Genomic DNA, 17,966 nt, shown 5'->3' with positions numbered 1-17,966 from the left:
AAAAAGGGACGCAGGTGGAGCTGTGGTCTAAACCACTGAGCCTCTTGGGCTTGCCGATCCAAAGTTCGGCGGTTCAAATCTGCGTGATGGAGTGAGCTCCCATTGCTCAGTCCCTGCTCCTGCCAACCTAGCAGTTCAAAAGCATGCCAGTGCAAGTAGATGAATAGGTACCGCTGCAGTGGGAAAGTAAACGGCATTTCCATGCGCTCTGGTTTCCATCATGGTATTCCGTTGTGCCAGAAGCAGTTTAGTCATGCTGGCCACAAGACCCGGAAAGCTGTCTGTGGACAAACGCCAACTCCCTCAGCCTGAAAGCGAGATGAGCACCACAACACCATAGTCGCCTTTGACTGGACTTAAACATCTGGGGTCCTTTACCTTTTTTAATATGTAAGCAATCTTCTTAAGACTAAGGCTTCTCTGAAGCTATTTTTTGTTGTTATTTAAGGGGGGAAAATGAGTAAAAAGTTGCTCATCTATGTACAATGGTACCTCCGCTTGTGGACGGTATCTGTTCCGGAGCTCTGGTCAGATTCCAAGGTTTTCGCAATAGGAGGGGCCTGTTCTGTGCATGCGCACGGTGCGGTAGAGGGCTTCTGCACATGCGCATGGGGCGAAACCCGGGAAAACACTTCTGGGTTTGCCGCGTGCGTTTCCCGAAGTATACGTAAGCAGAGGTGCGCGTAAGTAGAGGTACCACTGTATTGTGAAGTGATACCTAGTGTTACATCTATACTAATTCAGCAGGAACAGTAGACCTCTGGCTCTTTGCAGCCTCTGCAAAAAAATCTAGCAGTGACCATAGAAAATAGCAGTCTGGGCCATGGAAAATGCAAGCTGGAGAACCAAGCCCTAGTGCACGAGGCGCAAATCTGATCCAGCCAAAGGGCTGGATCCAAAGCTCCCACAGACAACCCACAGGCCATTTTGACAGGTGGTCGAGGCCGGCCCTCTGTCAATCAGGACCTCTGTCAATCACCCAGCATCACCACGACACCTGGTGACTCAGTTTCAAAGGAAAGGGTCAGGAGCACACTCTGAAGTGTACTCCTGATTTGTCCTTTGCATCAAAAAGTGACCCCTTTTTAAATTCGGCACTGCTGCAGATTGAACTTTCCAGCCCCTGACATCATCCAGGAAAGATGGGGCTGGTTTGGAGGGGTCCAACTTCTGAGGACCACGGGCCCACCACTGCCCTAGTGTTTCATGAAAAAAGAATTGTGGGTTTCCGATTCTAATGGTGGAGCATAGCTAAGGCCACCGGCTCCTAAATCTTTGCGCTGGCCAATTTGCTTGTATCACTAGCTCAACACAGCTCCAGCACGAATATGACCCCAGGGTTTGTGGTGAGGCCATTAGTGCACCCCATCTGAGAATCTTTACTCATTTATGTTCTCAGTTACTTTGCTGATGGCATTTAGAAGAACTGGCTACTTGCAAACTGAACCATCTTTGTTTCTGTTTCCTGTGCAACTGTGGTAGATTCTATGCAATGTAATGTTCTCTCGACAGTGGCATCACACCTTGCTTCTTAATGATACATCTTCACCACATATTTTGCAATTACTTCAGCACTTGTTAAGTCCTGTGGTTTGTGGGTCACACTTGACATTTTAAACCACAGAGAAATACATCCCCCCCCCCAAACAATATCTAACACAGAAGGCCTAAAGAAATTTGGGCAATGCATGTTTAATAAGTCTCCCTTTCATACATGTGTGTAGTTTTTGCTCATCTTTACAGGTTTACCCTCCCTGATTTATTCCCACTTTCCTGGAAATAAGTCCCATTGAAACTAGTGCGACTTGATTCCAAGTAAACATGCATGCGGTTGCACATTTGTTGTTGTTGTTGTTATTGTTGTTAACAAAGGTCTGAAATGGTATAAAGATGGGAGATTTCGACCTTTTTGACATTTGTAATCATTAAAAAGGTAAAGGTAAAGGTACCCCTGCCCGTACGGGCCAGTCTTGACAGACTCTAGGGTTGTGCGCCCATCTCACTTAAGAGGCCGAGAGCCAGCGCTGTCCGGAGACACTTCCGGGTCACGTGGCCAGCGTGACAAAGCTGCATCTGGCGAGCCAGCGCAGCACACGGAAACGCCGTTTACCTTCCTGCCAGTAAGCGGTCCCTATTTATCTACTTGCACCCAAGGGTGCTTTCGAACTGCTAGGTTGGCAGGCACTGGGACCGAGCAATGGGAGCGCACCCCGCCGCAGGGATTCGAACCGCCAACCTTTCGATCGGCAAGCCCTAGGTGCTGAGGCTTTTACCCACAGCACCACCCATGTCCCATTACTCATTACTCAATCATAATTATGAGTCTACTTCACATGTTATCGGTACGTGTTACTAACATGCCCTGTGTACCTACTAAAACTTTGACGTTTAAAACCATCTCACTGTAGGAACCATATTGGCCCTGGCTCTCTAGTGCTGTGGTTCATCTGTTTAAAACCAAAAAAAACACTTCAAGATAACTGATTCTCACCTCACCCCAACACCATTTCACAAACTGTTTCTGACACTCTTCTCTGTTTCCAAAACTGTTTGCCATGTGGCATAGGAGGCTCTTCTTGGAGGAAAAACAAGCCTTAACCTCCCTTCAGCTTCACAGATCCTAGCCAGAGTTTTTATTAAGTAAGCTTACAAACAGAGGTTCACAAATGTTGGCTTGATCTGCTAGCCAGGCGATTATTTGTGGCTGCCGGTGCTACCCTCCCTCCTCCTTTCAGTTCTCTGGCAGACTTTCAGATTTTCTTCATGATAAAATGCAATAGATAACGTATTATTATTTAGATCTTATAAAAGTGAAAGATTGAAGCATAGCCAGCAACAGTAGAGGGAAATGGTCTTGAGAGGCTATGTTTTGTTTATGTGCACACATATGGGCTGTCTTCCTTTCGTACCCACCCACATGGTCTTGCGTAATGTCATATATGGAATGCTTGCAAAAAGACAAGCATGGCGTCCAACCAGAATTTTAGCTAAGAATCCATTGTATTTAAATGATATTTGCCTTAATAGGGGAGATTTGTTTTTCCTGTGATGGGCTGGGGTTAAATTATTAAAACCTAAACTCACAGATGATGAATTGTTCTTTATGCACACCTTTGAAAGAGACAAGGATGCCCTTTGGCAGAAGTCGGATGCTTTGGAATTCCAGCAGAAACTCACTGCAGCACAAAGATGGCTTGGTGATGCGGAAGTCAGCTGTTGCCTAGACTGTAAGAAAGAATTTGGCTGGATGAATCGCCGCCACCATTGCAGGTCAGTTTGTAGGGGTGACTTTTCTAAATAGTGCCATTGTAAATAGTGTCACTTACAAGGGACGCGGGTGGCGCTGTGGGTAAAGGCCTCAGCGCCTAGGGCTTGCCGATCGAAAGGTCGCGGTTCGAATCCCCGCGGCGGGGTGCGCTCCCGTGGTTCGGTCCCAGCGCCTGCCAACCTAGCAGTTCGAAAGCACTTTCGGGTGCAAGTAGATAAATAGGGACCGCTTACTAGCGGGAAGGTAAACGGCGTTTCCGTGTGCGGCTCTGGCTCACCAGAGCAGCGATGTCACGCTGGCCATGTGACCCGGAAGTGTCTTCGGACAGCGCTGGCCCCCGGCCTCTTGAGTGAGATGGGCACACAACCCTAGAGTCTGGCAAGACTGGCCCGTACGGGCAGGGGTACCTTTACCTTTAAATAGTGTCACTTGGAATTACAGCAAATTCTACCTTAATTGGCATTTGTGGTTTCTGCTTGAGAAGACTGTGGGACAGAAGCATTGTTTGTGTGGATATGGAGATCTTTCCAGACTCGACCCCATCTCATTCTGGAAAAAATGACAATCCAAATTATCACCGGTTCGCTTCACCATTAATCTCTCTCCACTGTTATATAAAGGAATTACTTTATAAAGGATTGTTGGTTTGGGGAATGGGTTGATATAGTTGGCCTTTTAGGTGTATATTTAACTCAGCATCCAATTACGTTACACTCAGAGTAGACCCATCAAAATGAATGGGCCTAAATTAGTCATGTCTGTTAATTTCAATGGATTTACTCAATGTTGGATAAAACACAGTGTTCTTCCATTGACTTCAAAGGGAATCCAGATTGGCAATATTATGAAGAATGTCGCTTTCTGCATGTTGGATATTGTATCCCTTAAATGCCTTCATTTTGATATGAAGAACTCTTTTCTTTTCTCTTTTAAAATTCCATCATTTTTAGAATGTGTGGGCGCATTTTCTGCTACTACTGCTGCAACAACTATGCCATGTCAGAGCATACTGGCAAGAAGGAGCGCTGTTGCCGGGCTTGCTTTAAAAAGGCAAGTGCCATCTCAGTTGATTCTGGATCAAACACAAGCCAAGAAGAAGCATCATCAAGCCTGCTAGCCTCACCATTGTCCCTGGTCCATAGAGTTATGGGTGAGTCCTTCCTGTGTATAAATGGGATTAAATTTCTTGGAAAAGAATCTGCTGTGGACTTCAGCTCATAGTCTATCGTTGTGTCTGCTTTGGTACAGATGGCAGCGCTTGATGTCCAGAGAGCCAGTGTGGTGTAGTGGTTAAGAGCGATAGACTCGTAATCTGGGGAACCAGGTTCGCTTCCCCGCTCCTCCACATGCAGCTGCTGGGTGACCTTGGGCTAGTCACACTTCTCTGAAGTCTCTCAGCCCCACTCACCTCACAGAGTGTTTGTTGTGGGGGAGGAAGGAAAAGGAGAATGTTAGCTGCTTTGAGACTCCCTAGGGTAGTGATAAAGCGGGATATGAAATCCAAATTCCTCTTCAAGTCCCATAAGTCTATAATGAACACTGAGAAATTACATTGTCTTACTTTATATGCAGCATAATAACACTTTCTTGTTTTGTGTCCTTTGTTGTGGTACAGTTACAAATGAAGCCTCTAAACCCACAGATGATGCCGTGTTTGATATAATCACCGACGAGGAAGTGGGCCAGATAAAGGAAGACAACTCGGTTCACAATGAAAGCCAAACTGAAGAAGAATCTTTGGACCATGGTATAACCGATCTGTGAGTAAACATAATTTATACACGTGTGTACACACACACACAATCTGTTCCAAAGTAGAATAGGCTTGTAAAGGGCAGTGGCGCAGCATGGGTTTCTAGTGCCCAGGGCAAGTATCCTTGGCAGCACTCATCCGATAGGCTGGAATGAAGGGGCAATAGCTCAACCCATGCAGAGGGCGCCATAGCAATCAGCCATCACCCAAATCCTCTCCTCAGTCTGCCCATGCGAACATGGGGAGATTTACTGTGTGAGGCAGAGGGTGCACTGTTTTTTATTTATTATTACTACTACAGTGGAACCTCAGGTTAAGTACTTAATTCGTTCCGGAGGTCCGTTCTTAACCTGAAACTGTTCTTAACCTGAAGGACCACTTTAGCTAATGGGGCCTCCTGCTTCTGCCGCGCCGCCGGAGCAAGATTTCTGCTCTCATCCTGAAGCAAAGTTCTTAACCTGAAGCACTATTTCTGGGTTTGCGGAGTCTGTAACCTGAAGCGTATGTAACCTGAAGCATATGTTACCTGAGCTACCACTGTACTATTTTTTTTCTTTAAAATTTTGTGCCCCTAAGAGTTTTACACACACACCCCCCAGTAACTGCCCCTGTGGCCCTGCCCATGCTATGCCACTGGTAAAGAGCCCTCCGTTGTCCATGGGAGAGTGTAGCTGGGGAAGGAAGGTTAACTCTTGCCTCCCCAGCTGCACTCTTGAGGAAGATCACTTGTTCAAGTCTAACCACTGGCAAGGAGGAGTGTGCCTTTGGTGCCCACAGCAGTGTCCACAGTTTGCAAATATGCCCATGGGCCCGGTCAAGGTTAGCAATCCCAGTTTTAAAGGTTTCCCTCCCCACAATCAGGCTTATAAACTAGACCAGAGCTCATCAAGGGGTGGGGAGGCTTGTGGGGGTGGCTGGGGGGGGTAGCATTTGGAGGCAGGAATTGGCATGTGTAATCAATTCCCATTCCTTCTGCCAAGGTAAAGTCTAGTTTCACCCTACGTAAGGAAAATTAAACGTGTAGCCCACAGAAGTATGAACCAGTATGGCTCATTGATTCCTTCAGGGTTTATAATCCTATGAACCAGGGTTGGGGAACCAGTGGCTCTCCAGATGTTGGGCCCATCAGCTCTGCCAGCATGGCTAGTGGTCATGGATGATGGGAGTCATAGTCCCTGCTGTAAACACTGTTAATAATTCCTGTCTGCCTTGCTCAGATCAGAACTGTATCAAAGTGCCCAGCAATGCAGTGTTTGTTCGTTTCCACAGTGTGAAGCAGCCAGCTCAATGTCAGGCAGGAAGCTTGCATGAGAATGCCACAGACACTTCTGGTTAAGAGTGACAAGGATTCAGGTTCGCCGTTTCATTTGTCAGCGCACATTTCCTGCCCAAAGTGTCTGCCTCACACAAACTTCCCTTCCCTTTTTTGCTTGCTCACACCAAAAGAGCAAAGTTTTGATGCCAGTGGCAAAACTGCTGACTTAATGAGTTTTGTGAGCAAAACAACCTTTTATCATACATGGTGGGGGGTGTAAAATTGTTTAAAAAAATTGGAACGAGGTATATGAGGAACTGAAAAAACTATTTAAGATTTTGTTTATCAAAAAGGCAGAGGCTTTTCTATTAGGCCTAATATCTAATGACATCCCCAGAGATAAGAAAAATGTATTCCTTTACACAACAGCAGTGGCCAGAATATTGATCGCGAAGAATTGGAAGGGGGAGAAAATACCATCATTGTTAGAATGGCAAAGCAAGCTCTGTGAGTTTGTGGAAATGGCAAAATTGATGGCAATCATTAGAGGCCATTCAAAACAGAGAATAATTAAAGAATGGGATGGAGTGAAGGAATACATGAAAAAATACGGTTCTGGACCTGGAATATTAATAGATAATGTGTAAAACGTGCAGGGGTAAGCAAGGAAATAATAAAAGAATCAATTGAATAATTATTAAGCTACAACAACACAAGAAGATAGAATAAGTTAAAAGAAATATTGAGATCACAAATGGATGAAGGGGAGTGGGGGTTATAGGGGAATTTATAAAAATTTCTAATATAATATTTCTAATTGCGTTGCATTTATATATAGCAAAGGGAAGTCTATAGCAATTAGGTATATTTTAATCTAGTCAAATATGTAATAGGCTTATGTTACAAAACGAATTTGGATTTTGAATTTCATGTTTGTAACTCTTTTTTGGCTTTGGAATAAAGTTAAAAAAGAGAGAGTTTTGTAAGTAAAACAAAAGCAAAAAAGGAAAACTGGGCAGAGAAACCAAAAGAAGGGTAAATCTCAGACTGATGGCTGGAAAATTAGTGGGTCTACTGTTCACTGAAGGTAACCTTCACTTCCCTGCACCTATTTGAGGCCCCTGGAAAAAAACAACATATGGAAGGCTAGGAGATGCCTCCCAGTGTTTGGTGGAGTTCAAGGAGCTGTGGGGGAAGAAGGGGACAGGATGTTTTCTTCCCTTTAACTAACAGTTCCTCAAAACAGTAGACCTAGGGACTACCAGTGGGCCTCAAGCCACTTTCCTGCTTGTTGCCTCATGAGTTGGCTGCCCTTCCCTCCCCCATAGCTATGCTGTAGCCTTTTGGTTAGACTGATGCCAACCCTAGCAACTCCTTCTAGACTTCGTCAAGGTTCCCCGGAAACAGAGGAGTTTGTGGGAGGGGGAGAGGCCTCTCTGCTCTGAGGGAAAAGGGCCAGAGAAGGTGCTGAAGGAGATTAGGAAGAGAGATTATAGCCTAATATTCTGAGGTGGTGATGATTAACTGGGCATAGAAAGGAAAGGGATTAGAGAGGAAAGCTGTTTTAGGAGGAAGAGGTGAATGGAAAAGGACCTGGGAGGAAGGTTGAAACAAGTTGTCAGTTGGAGAGGAGGGTGGGGTAAGGTACAGGTGAATTGTGGAAGGGGAACGGAAGAAGAAATTGCAGGAGATGGGTGAAAATACTTTCAGAGTTCTGTGGGGAGTGGGAAAGGGGAAATACAGTATAAACAGCCTTCTACACTTAAAGCCTCTGGATGAGCAAGTTGCGCCTAAAATTGGGGGAGAGGGGGTTATGTCACAGTGCCTCCAGGGCCAGTGTTTGTTCTTAGTTTGAGAAAGCTGAGCTATGGAACTCCTTGACACAAGAAAAGACAAGAGATACAAACACTGTGTATGTTTTTTGTTCTTGTGTATGTTTTTTGTTCTCCATGAACATCTAGCTATCTTTATTTATTTATTTATAAAAGATTCATATGGTGAGCCAAAGCAAGTAAAAGCATGGTTTCCAAGTTCTTGCATGCCAACCACCTGAAAAGTGTGTCCGCCATTCATGCTTTTCCAAACTGCTTTCATGACCAGCTTTGAATTGCAAACTATCATGATTTGACTTTCATAAAGTACCCAATGTTTTCTAAGCACTGTACAGAGGTTAAAAGATAGCCCCGGCCCACTGGCTCACAATCTAATAAGCATGATGCAAAAGAGGGGTGGGGGTGGAGAGAGAGAGAGAGGGCAGAGTAAATGAAGCCTTTACCAGGGACAAGATGGCCATCCCCTTGCCAGTATGTTCTTCCTGGGAAGCAGAGGGTTCCGCTTCCCACTGGCACTTCCTTAAAATAAGGGCAAATGCTAACCTAAACACCCATTCAGCATCTCTTCCATAGCTGCTGTATACCTTAACGCAATTGAGTCTTTTTTCTTTTTCTTTTTTTTTGGAAAAGTTTTTATTATTAAAATGATTAAGCATTAATACACACATATTGCGAATATACAAGCATACAAACATACATTATCTGTCTGATTGAGTGTAGGTATGTTGGAACATTTTTAAGGATTGTATGAAATGTAACGCAATTGAGTCTCTTCTCATAAGATGCCTCTAGCATAAGAATCAGGGTGGCAATGAGATTCTGCAAAGTTTGCTTGCAGGGAAGCTTTCACCAACTTTACAAACAGGTTAGCTATGTTGAGGAGATTCTGCCTGTTGCTTTTGCTCGCACAAATGCCCAGGGTGACTAAAACTGAAGCTCAACAAAAGAGATGCTCTTCAAGACCCTCTTACAATGGATACATGCTTGTTTCCTCTGCGTTCTGTGTGGCGGTGCAGGATTTTGAGCAATCATCATCCGTAGTTTGGCATGGCTTCCTGGTTTGTTCATGTTTAGCACATCCAAGCTTTTTAAGGATTTTTACCAGGCTCCTCCTAAACTTCAAACCGATAAAGAAATAGAGAACAGGGTTGAGGCAACTGTGGAAATAAGCAATGGCTTCCGTTACGATCAAAGCATATTCAAACCGGAATCCGTCGTCCATCATGACACTCTGGTCCGCAGCACGAATGAGTTTCAAGATGTTATAGGGCGTCTGTGTAAAAATGAACACCACAACAATGGCAAATATTATTTTTAAGGATTTCTGCTTGCGGAAGCCCTTCGCGTAGAGTAAAGTTTTTGTGATGATTGAGTAGCAAAGAACCATGACCAGCATAGGGCAGAAGTATCCAAGAGTCATTTGAATTGCTTCGGTGAGCATCTGCAAAGAATTTGAAGGGTAGTCTACAATGCATACCTTTTTGCTATATTCCTTCTGCGTGCTAAATAAAAACTGTGGCAAAGCAAATAGCAATGAAAGCACCCAAACCAAAATGCAAACTGTTTTACCCCAGACTATTCTTTTGGCTTGGCTGATGTGTGCTTTGGTGGCTTGGACGATAGCAAAATACCTGTCAATGGTTAAGCAGGTGAGGGTTAGCATGGAACCATACAGATTCAAGGTGTAAAGGCCTCGGATGATTTGACACGGCAAAGTGTAAAAGATCCACTCCTTAGCAGCAGAATAAGCCCAGAATGGCAAGGTGCAAACAAAGCACAAGTCAGCTACAGCCAAGCTCACCAGAAATACATCCGTCAACACCTTTACTTTTTCATAGAAGATAAAAATGATAAGAACCAAAGTGTTCCCTGAGACTCCAAAGATACAGGCAGATGAATACATGCAGACCAGGAAGACACTGCTAAACGCTGTAAACGTCTTGTGTGCGCTTTCATCGTTCTGAAATGTGGTGTTGGGGTATTCAGCAAAATAATCATCATCGGTAGCCATGTAGCCTGCTTTCTCAAATACCTGTAAAACATACACATTTCAAAATTGTCTCAGTAGGTGGATTGCAATGTCTCTCTACATTGCTGCAAAACTCTTAAATTTCACTTGCTCTGTGATGAAACCACATAATCATTGACAAGGGACACGATATAAGCCTTGAGTATGTACTGCATGTACCCCCATCTATACGGTTGTGTTTGCCTTATCTACCACTGAGTGGGGAGGAAGCCCATGTAAGCTAACTTTTGAGACATAAGATGTAGATTGGTAGATTCAAGCCAGTTTTGCTTGGGCTGAGTTTCTGACTCTTGGAAGTGTTTGTACAGTGGTACTTTGGTTCTCAAACTTAATCCATTCTGAAAGTCCGTTCCAAAACCAAAGCGTTCCAAAACCAAGTCACGCTTTCCCATAGAAAGTAATGCAAAATGGATTAATCTGTTCCAGACTTTTAAAAACAACCCTTAAGACAACAATTTAAAATAAATTTTACTATCTAACAAGACCATGGATCCTTAAAGTGAAAGCAATAAACTGCAGTCACACACACAATCAATCAATCGATAGCTGAACTGGGTTCCACACAGTCACAAAAACAAAAAAGAGAGTTGCAAAAACACAAAATAAATAGCAAGAACAGACAGACCTCAGCCTAACACTCAAAATGAAAGTGTGGTACTCAAATCAGAAGCGTAACACTCAAAACAGAGCACATTTGGCTTCCAAAAAAAGTTTGCAAACTGGAACACTTCCAGGTTTGCAGTGTTTGGGTTCCTAGTTGTTTGAGTAACAAGGTGTTTGAGAACCAAGGTACCACTGTATTAAGCATTGTGCACAGTTTATTGAAAACCGTCATTAGCAACAACAGTAAGATTCAGATAGACAGCTTGTTTTCCACACTCTGGTTATCTTGAGGTAGCAGCCCCTGAGCTGCTTTAAACCTCTGTTTTCTAATATACTTGTTCAAGGCCTGAATTCAAAATTTTAAATTAATTTAAGAAGGCCGCAAGACCTGGCAAGATAGGGGGATTTTTAAAAATCTCTTCCATCCCAAGAAAAGTGATCATGTAAACCAGGAGTGAGGAACCTCTAGTCTGTGGACATCATTGATGAGCAGGGATCTAAGCCTTTTGCAGAAACGCTGTTTGAAGCAACTCATTCTTTTTATTTGAGCAAGCAGGTTGTGGCATCAGTGGTATTGTGGGCGGGGGGAAGAGCAGTCTCACCCACCCACCCTGCTGTCACCAGCACAGAAATGTGAGCTGCTTCGAACAATACTTTTGCAAAGGACGTGAAGGCAGCCCCCATGCTTCCATTTCTGTCTCCCAGGCTGCTTTAAAGTGTTTTGCAAAAGCACTGTTTGAAGCAGAAACCACTCTTCTCATTTAAAGGTGAAAAGGTCTGTTTCAAAGAGCACTTTTGCAAATGGCTTTAAGTCAGTCCCCACACTGCCATTTCAGTCTGAAACAGGAGCACAGGGACTATCTTAAAGCCTTTGCCAGCCTCCCCACACTCCCCTTTTAAACCTCTGAGATTAGGAGTTTACAGAGAGAGCAGGAGGCAAACTTGCAAAGTTGCACAAAGGATTTTGACAGGTGGGCAGGGATTAATGAACATCATTCTGCACTAAAAACTTTTTAAGACCCAGCCATAATTATACACCAATGAAACCGACATCCAAGCAAGACTGTGTAAAGTATGCACATTTGTAAAGGTAAAGGTGAAGGGACCCCTAACCATTAGGTCCAGTCGTAGCTGACTCTGGGGTTGCGGCGCTCATCTCGCTTTATTGGCCGAGGGAGCCGGTGTACAGCTTCCGGGTCATGTGGCCACCATGACTAAGCCGCTTCTGGCGAACCAGAGCAGCGCATGGAAACGCCATTTACCTTCCCGCCGGAGCAGTACCTATTTATCTACTTGTACTTTGACGTGCTTTCGAACTCCTAGGTTGGCAGGAGCAGGGACCGAGCAACGGGAGCTCACCCCGTCACGGGGATTCGAACCGCTGACCTTCTGATCGACAAGCCCTAGCCTCTGTGGTTTAACCCACAGCGCCACCCGTGTCCCTAAGCACATTTGTACATACTGCTTATTTTTCAAAATGTACTGCCAGCAGCCTCAGGGAGAAATCACTGATATGCAAGGAACAGAAATTCTGCCGTTTGTGAGCTGGAACTCCCACCCATGCATCCCATTTCCCTGTTGTTTAGATTTTGTCAGTCATAGCCAGTATCCTTTTAAAACCTCTTTGAGGTCATAAAGGCTAGAAACCTAATTTTTTTAAAAAAAACATGCAGAGCTTCTTAGGATGCTGAATTCTGCACATGATTCCATATTACGTTTCCGAGCACAATTCAAAGTGTTGGTGCTGACCTTTAAAGCCCTAAACGGCCTCGGTCCAGTATACCTGAAGGAGCGTCTCCACCCCCATCGTTCTACCTGGACACTGAGGTCCAGCACCGAGGGCCTTCTGGCGGTTCCCTCACTGCGAGAAGCCAAGTTACAGGGAACCAGACAGAGGGCCTTCTCGGTAGTGGCACCTGCCCTGTGGAACGCCCTCCCACCAGATGTCAAAGAGAACAACAACTACCAGACTTTTAGAAGACATCTGAAGGCAGCCCTGTTTAGGGAAGCTTTTAATGTTTGATGTATCACAGTATTTTAATATTCTTTTGGAAGCCGCCCAGAGTGGCTGGGGAAACCCAGCCAGATGGGCGGGGTATAAATAATAAATTATTATTATAAATTATTATTATTATTATTATTATTATTATTATTATTATTATCTTGCACAGCACCGGTGCAAAATTGCAGAACATACACTGCACTGATAATAAAATTCTTCGGGCAGCATGCTTAATCTACTGGGGATCAAGTATTGGACTGGACCAAGGTACATTACTTTGGTTCAAATCCCCACTCAGCCCCAGAGCTCACTGGTGTTCTAGGACCACTCCGTATCTCTCAGCCTTACCTAACTCACAGGGTTGTGAAGATAAAATTCAGAGGGGGGAAACAACATATGCCACCTTGAGTTCCTTGGAGGAGAGCCAGGCTCTAAATGGAATAAATAAAAAAATTAATTGAGTCAAACCGTAGGCCATTTAAGTTGCATGGAGTCTTTGCCTCTTCCCCTTCATTTTTATCACAATTGTCCCTGCACTTTTAGCTGTTCTTTCTTTGACTCCCCAACATCTTACTCTAGCTACTGTTCTCCGTATGATGTCAGACAGGCTCAGTATCATAAGGGAGTTTGGAACTGGGTTGCCAGAATCCCCTCCTGCCAAGCAGCAGATCCCTGGAGTGGCAAGTCAATAAGTAAACTGGCCATCCCCACCATTTGAATGGAACTATGTAATTCAGGAACAGGCATTCTGTGGTCTTCCAGACATGGCTGGACTGCAACTCCCATTATCCCCTGACCATTGGCTGGGGCTGATGAGAGTTGAAGTCAATCAACACCTGGAGGGCCACAAGTTCCACATTCCTGATTTAACTGGTAGTGTGTCAGGAACGAGCTGGCAGTAAATCACACTATGCAAGTTGGAGCTAACTCTTTATTAGCAAGGACAAGATCTGAACAAACTTGGCGGAGTCTCAGGCCTAATGAGAACAGCGGCTCATCCCTGGAAGGTCTTTCCCCATGGATCTGTTGCCGAGATGGAAAGTCCCTACCTTCTCCCAGCTGTCGTAAGTTACCTCCTCTTCAGGGTTTTCCCCCAAGCAATCAGAGCCTGTGCCAACTTCTCTGCCCTTTTCTTGCCTCATCTGGTTCTGGGAGTCCAGTAGGGAGGACAGCTTGTCACAGCAAGAGGGGCTCTTCAGCAGCCCAACTCATCTCTCCCTCTTGGCCTCCCTCCTTCTTCTTCAGCGTCTGCCTCTGATTCTGGACTTCTGTCTGCCACAGACTCTCCCAGCTCACTAAGCCCTGTTGCCTCTTCAGCTTCTGACACCACCTCCTCACAGTCGTCTCCCTCTGACCACTCATTGTCGCCCCACCACCAATCCCCAGGCTCTGAGTCTTCTCCCCTTGGGGGGGGGGTTCCCCAGCTGGTTCCTCCCACCATTCCTCTGCATCCAACTGGTCTGTGACACAGTGCCCCAGATAATTATTCTAATTTGTATTTGTTGGTGAGGCATTTGGGATACCTGTGAGTTAATGATAAACGAATACATTTCAATGTTACCTTCTCTTTACTTGTGTCTCACTTTCTTGAAGTTGATGGTTCAGTGTTCCCCAACCTTGGGCCTCCAGCTGTTTTTGGACTACAACTCCCATCATCCCTCGCTAGCAAGACCAGTGGTCAAGGATGATGGGAATTGTAGTCCAAAAACAGCTGGAGGCCCAGGGTTGGGGAACACTGGATGACAGGCAATAAATTACCAGAGATAGGATCTCATTGCAAGACTAGGCTTTAGAGTTTCATTTCTTTCATAGCACAGTGCTTTTCAAACAGCTTTTCAAACGCTAGTAATAGCAAAACCACAAAGTTATCTGTGACTAAATAATACCAGGAAGTATACTCATGAACAGGCAGCTGTAGCCATCAATCCCATGTCAGTATTGAGTGAAAGGAGCTAAAGAGCCGTACTTCACAATCCGGGTGTACTTCACAAGCTGTGTTTTCACGATAACAAAGTTGACCTGGACCCTGAAAGAAACAGCATTTCCAAAATCGAGCTAGAATATGACTCATCAACAGAAAAGAATGTTCATGCTAAAAGAGTAAAACTAGCAATCTAATGGAGCAGAGCCAAACAATCCCACGGAAAGAATTTTGTGGGGGTTTGGGGGAAACAGTGGCAATTTTGTGTTGTTTTGTGCGGTCATGGTTCCTCCTGATTGTGTCACATGGCTAATAGGAAGCTGCCTATACCAGGTCAGACTATCTTCTGTCCAAAAAGTAGCTCTCCAGAGTATGGATGTAAGAACACATCATTTCCCATTCCACTCTGTATTTACTGCATGCAACACTGTTTCCATTTTGCTGCAGTTCATCTTTTGCCAAAAACAACATTATTTGTCTCGCTGTTCATTGTGGCAAAAGGACATAACTTATATAATTTGCACAAAGCCATTACATTATTCCACCCCATTCATTTCTTTTTTTTTTTTTAGATTATATAATTTTTTATTGTTAAAATAATTCAACATTAATACACATACAAACATACATTTCATACAACATACCTACATACATTCAACATACCTACAACATACCTACACTCAATCCCACAGATAATTCCCATCACCATCCACCACCCCTCACCCTTTGTGTTAGACTTCCAATCTACTCAATTGCAATTTCTTTCTACTTCTATGACTTTCCTTCACACACCTTTAACCTAATTTCATATTTCTTTTTCTATTAGACATTGTTATCCATCTTATTTAGTATTCCAATATTTGAAACGAAACTTGTTTATTCTAATAGGAGTTCTGATTTTTCGGTATAGTTTTGCAAGTATCTTTTAAACACCTTCCAGTCCCTGTCTGCCTTCTCTTTTGAGATCCTTCCAATTTCTCCCATTGTTTTGGATATATGGTAGTACTCCAATACTTTATCGGAGTACCACCCCATTCATTTCAATGCAAAGGAAACATAAGAAGAGCCTTCTGGATCAGGCCAACGGCCCCAGTGGCATAGCGTGGGTTGTCAGCACCCGGGGCAAGGCAAGTAATTTGCCCCCCCCCACCCGTGGATCTGCGCCCCCTAACCCTAACCCCCAGATGTTGCGCCCTGTGCGCCCAGCCCCCCCTGCACCCCCCACGCTACGCCACTGAACGGCCCATCTATTCCAGCATCCTGTTCTCACAGTGGCCAACTACATGCCTGTGGGAAACCTTTAAGCAGGATTCAAGCAAAAGAGTCACTCTCCCCTCCTGTGGTTTCCAGCAGATGCAAAGGAGATGGAAATGTAATCAGTGACATATCGTTGGCAGGCTGAAAACAATGACAGTGAGTGTGCCAACAATATCTGGAATTGTTTGTGCCTATCTCTGGTAGATGGGAAAACTCGAATAATAGTAATATATGCCCCAGAACAGTTTTCCCCAACCTTGGGCCTCCAGCTGTTTTTGGACTACAATTCCCATCATCCTTGACCACTGGTCTTGCTAGCGAGGGATGATGGGAGTTGTAGTCCAAAAACAGCTGGAGGCCCAAGGTTGGGGAACACTGCCCCAGAAGATGGTTCAAGTGCCCTATTGTCTTAACCTGACTCTGTTTAAGTATATAAGATAAACATATTTTTTTACAGCAAAACCTCTTGGCAAAGAAAATTAACCTATTTCTAACTTGAAAGCTACTTAAGTTAGCTTTCAAGGGGCTTGCTAGAGGAACCAACTGGGCCCCGCCACAACCTAATGTTTACAAAGATGGGATAGCTTTTCCTCAAAGAGGAGATAACTACATACCTTGCAGCAGTCAGTGCAAGAGATGCGACTCAAATTCAGATGTCAGCTCGAGGTAGTGGTGGTTATGCGTATTTATTGGAGCTGCTCCCTCTGGAGTTTCCTTTCAGTGATTTCTTCATTTTATACATCAAGCAAAACCACAAAGCAGGGTAGAAGAGAGAGTGTTGCCTATGCTGCCAGGCTAGGGGTGAAAATAAAGCTAATATGTAGATATATATCCCAAAATATGTGCAACCAGGGCTGACCAGTGCATGGTCAGTTGATGTTACTTTGGCACCTGAGGCAAAATAAAAATAAAAATCCCACTGCCTGCCTGGCAGTAAAAATAAAATAATAAATAACTAAGCATCTGCTGCCCTTTCATGACGCCCAAAATCACCTGTCTGGGGTGGCTGCCTCCCTCTGTCTCTTTATTGCAGTCAGTGAGCTGTATTCAGAAAGAAACTCTTCGCAAATATATAAAAAATGATGCAAAATAATACCAAACAAAATAGAGAACTGTAGCAATAAAATTACTAGTGCTGTAGAATGCCAGACGTAGAGGATAAAATCATGAGTCTGCTCAAATTAGCCCCCGGCAAGTTTTACATGAAGCAGCGCAATATTTCGCCATCCTGAAAGTGTCAACTGCGTCAGGTTTTCAGCGCTTGCTTAGAACTTCCTCACACTGGCTTTTCCTGAAGTGTGAGCCTAGCTACTGATTAGTTTATTTGAATTTTGATTTATTGTTTGTGGTTCATCATATTTTAATGTACGCTGCCAAGGTATTCTCGTATACCGTATTTTTCATTCTATAGGACACACCGGACCATAGGACGCACCGGACCATAGGAGGGAGAGAACGGGGGGGGGGGGAATCTCCCCCTCTCTGCTCAGCGCCCCTTCAGCGAAGCGGCAGGAGAAACGGAGCCCCTTCCATTTCTCCTCCCACTTCGCTGAAGGTGCGCTGCGCAGAGAGGAAAAACTGTGCAGCGCCTCTCCAGCGAAGCGTAGCCTGGAGAGCAAGAGGCATCGGTGTGCACTGACCCCCCTCTCTCTCCAGGAGTTCCCGCTGCGCTCCGAAGGCTTGCGGATAGCCGCCTGAAGCCAATGGCAGAGCAGGCGGGTGAAGGCACCCCGCTGCCCTGCGGGGGCTTTGCGCAGCCATCCCCAAGCTGGAACAGTGAGACGGAGCGCTGCACAGCGCTCTGCCTCTCTGTTCTGGCTTCGGGGATGGCCATTGAAGCCTCCGCAGGGCAGCAGAGGGCCTTCACCCCGCTGCCCTGCGGAGGCTTTGCGCAGCTAACCCCAAGCTAGAACAGCGAGACGGAGCACTGTGCGGCGCTCCTTCTCCCTGTTCTGGCTTTGGGCTTAGCTGCGCAGCCTGCATTCACTCTATAGGACGCACACACATTTCCCCTTAATTTTTGGAGGGGGAAAAGTGTGTCCTATA

General features: G+C 44.9%; 2 protein-coding genes across 8 annotated transcripts in view; one reads left to right on the top strand and one right to left on the bottom strand.

Annotated features, from left to right (window-relative positions):
- FYCO1 (FYVE and coiled-coil domain autophagy adaptor 1) overlaps window positions 1-17,966 on the top strand; it is a 69,144-nt gene that overhangs the window by 30,739 nt on the left and 20,439 nt on the right. For 2 of the 3 annotated variants that reach the window (XM_083404644.1, XM_083404646.1), the window contains 3 exons: window positions 3,121-3,270; window positions 4,219-4,418; window positions 4,884-5,028. In XM_083404644.1, coding sequence (XP_083260770.1) covers window positions 3,121-3,270; window positions 4,219-4,418; window positions 4,884-5,028 — 495 coding nt within the window. The remainder of the gene's footprint in view (window positions 1-3,120; window positions 3,271-4,218; window positions 4,419-4,883; window positions 5,029-17,966) is intronic. The other variant, XM_083404645.1, reaches the window with a different exon arrangement.
- On the bottom strand, window positions 8,234-17,227 carry CXCR6 (C-X-C motif chemokine receptor 6). 5 transcript variants are annotated; one of them, XM_083405098.1, is made up of 4 exons: window positions 16,535-17,227; window positions 14,629-14,768; window positions 13,091-13,173; window positions 8,237-10,140 (listed from the first exon to the last, which is right to left on the bottom strand). In XM_083405098.1, exon 4 carries the CDS (start codon window positions 10,117-10,119, stop codon window positions 9,076-9,078), a length of 1,044 nt encoding a protein of 347 aa, XP_083261224.1. In that variant the 5' UTR covers window positions 10,120-10,140; window positions 13,091-13,173; window positions 14,629-14,768; window positions 16,535-17,227; the 3' UTR covers window positions 8,237-9,075. The 5 variants fall into 5 exon arrangements, with proteins under 5 accessions (XP_083261222.1, XP_083261226.1, XP_083261224.1 ...); XM_083405097.1 differs by having other exon boundaries at window positions 14,709-14,768; XM_083405100.1 differs by lacking the exon at window positions 13,091-13,173 and having other exon boundaries at window positions 8,236-10,140; window positions 14,709-14,768.

Source organism: Podarcis tiliguerta (assembly GCF_965153285.1).
Source record: "Podarcis tiliguerta genome assembly, chromosome: 12".
In the NCBI taxonomy this organism is placed as follows: Eukaryota; Metazoa; Chordata; class Lepidosauria; order Squamata; family Lacertidae; genus Podarcis; species Podarcis tiliguerta.
Note: the sequence above shows the minus strand (reverse complement) of the source record. Positions and strands in the feature narration are given on the sequence as shown.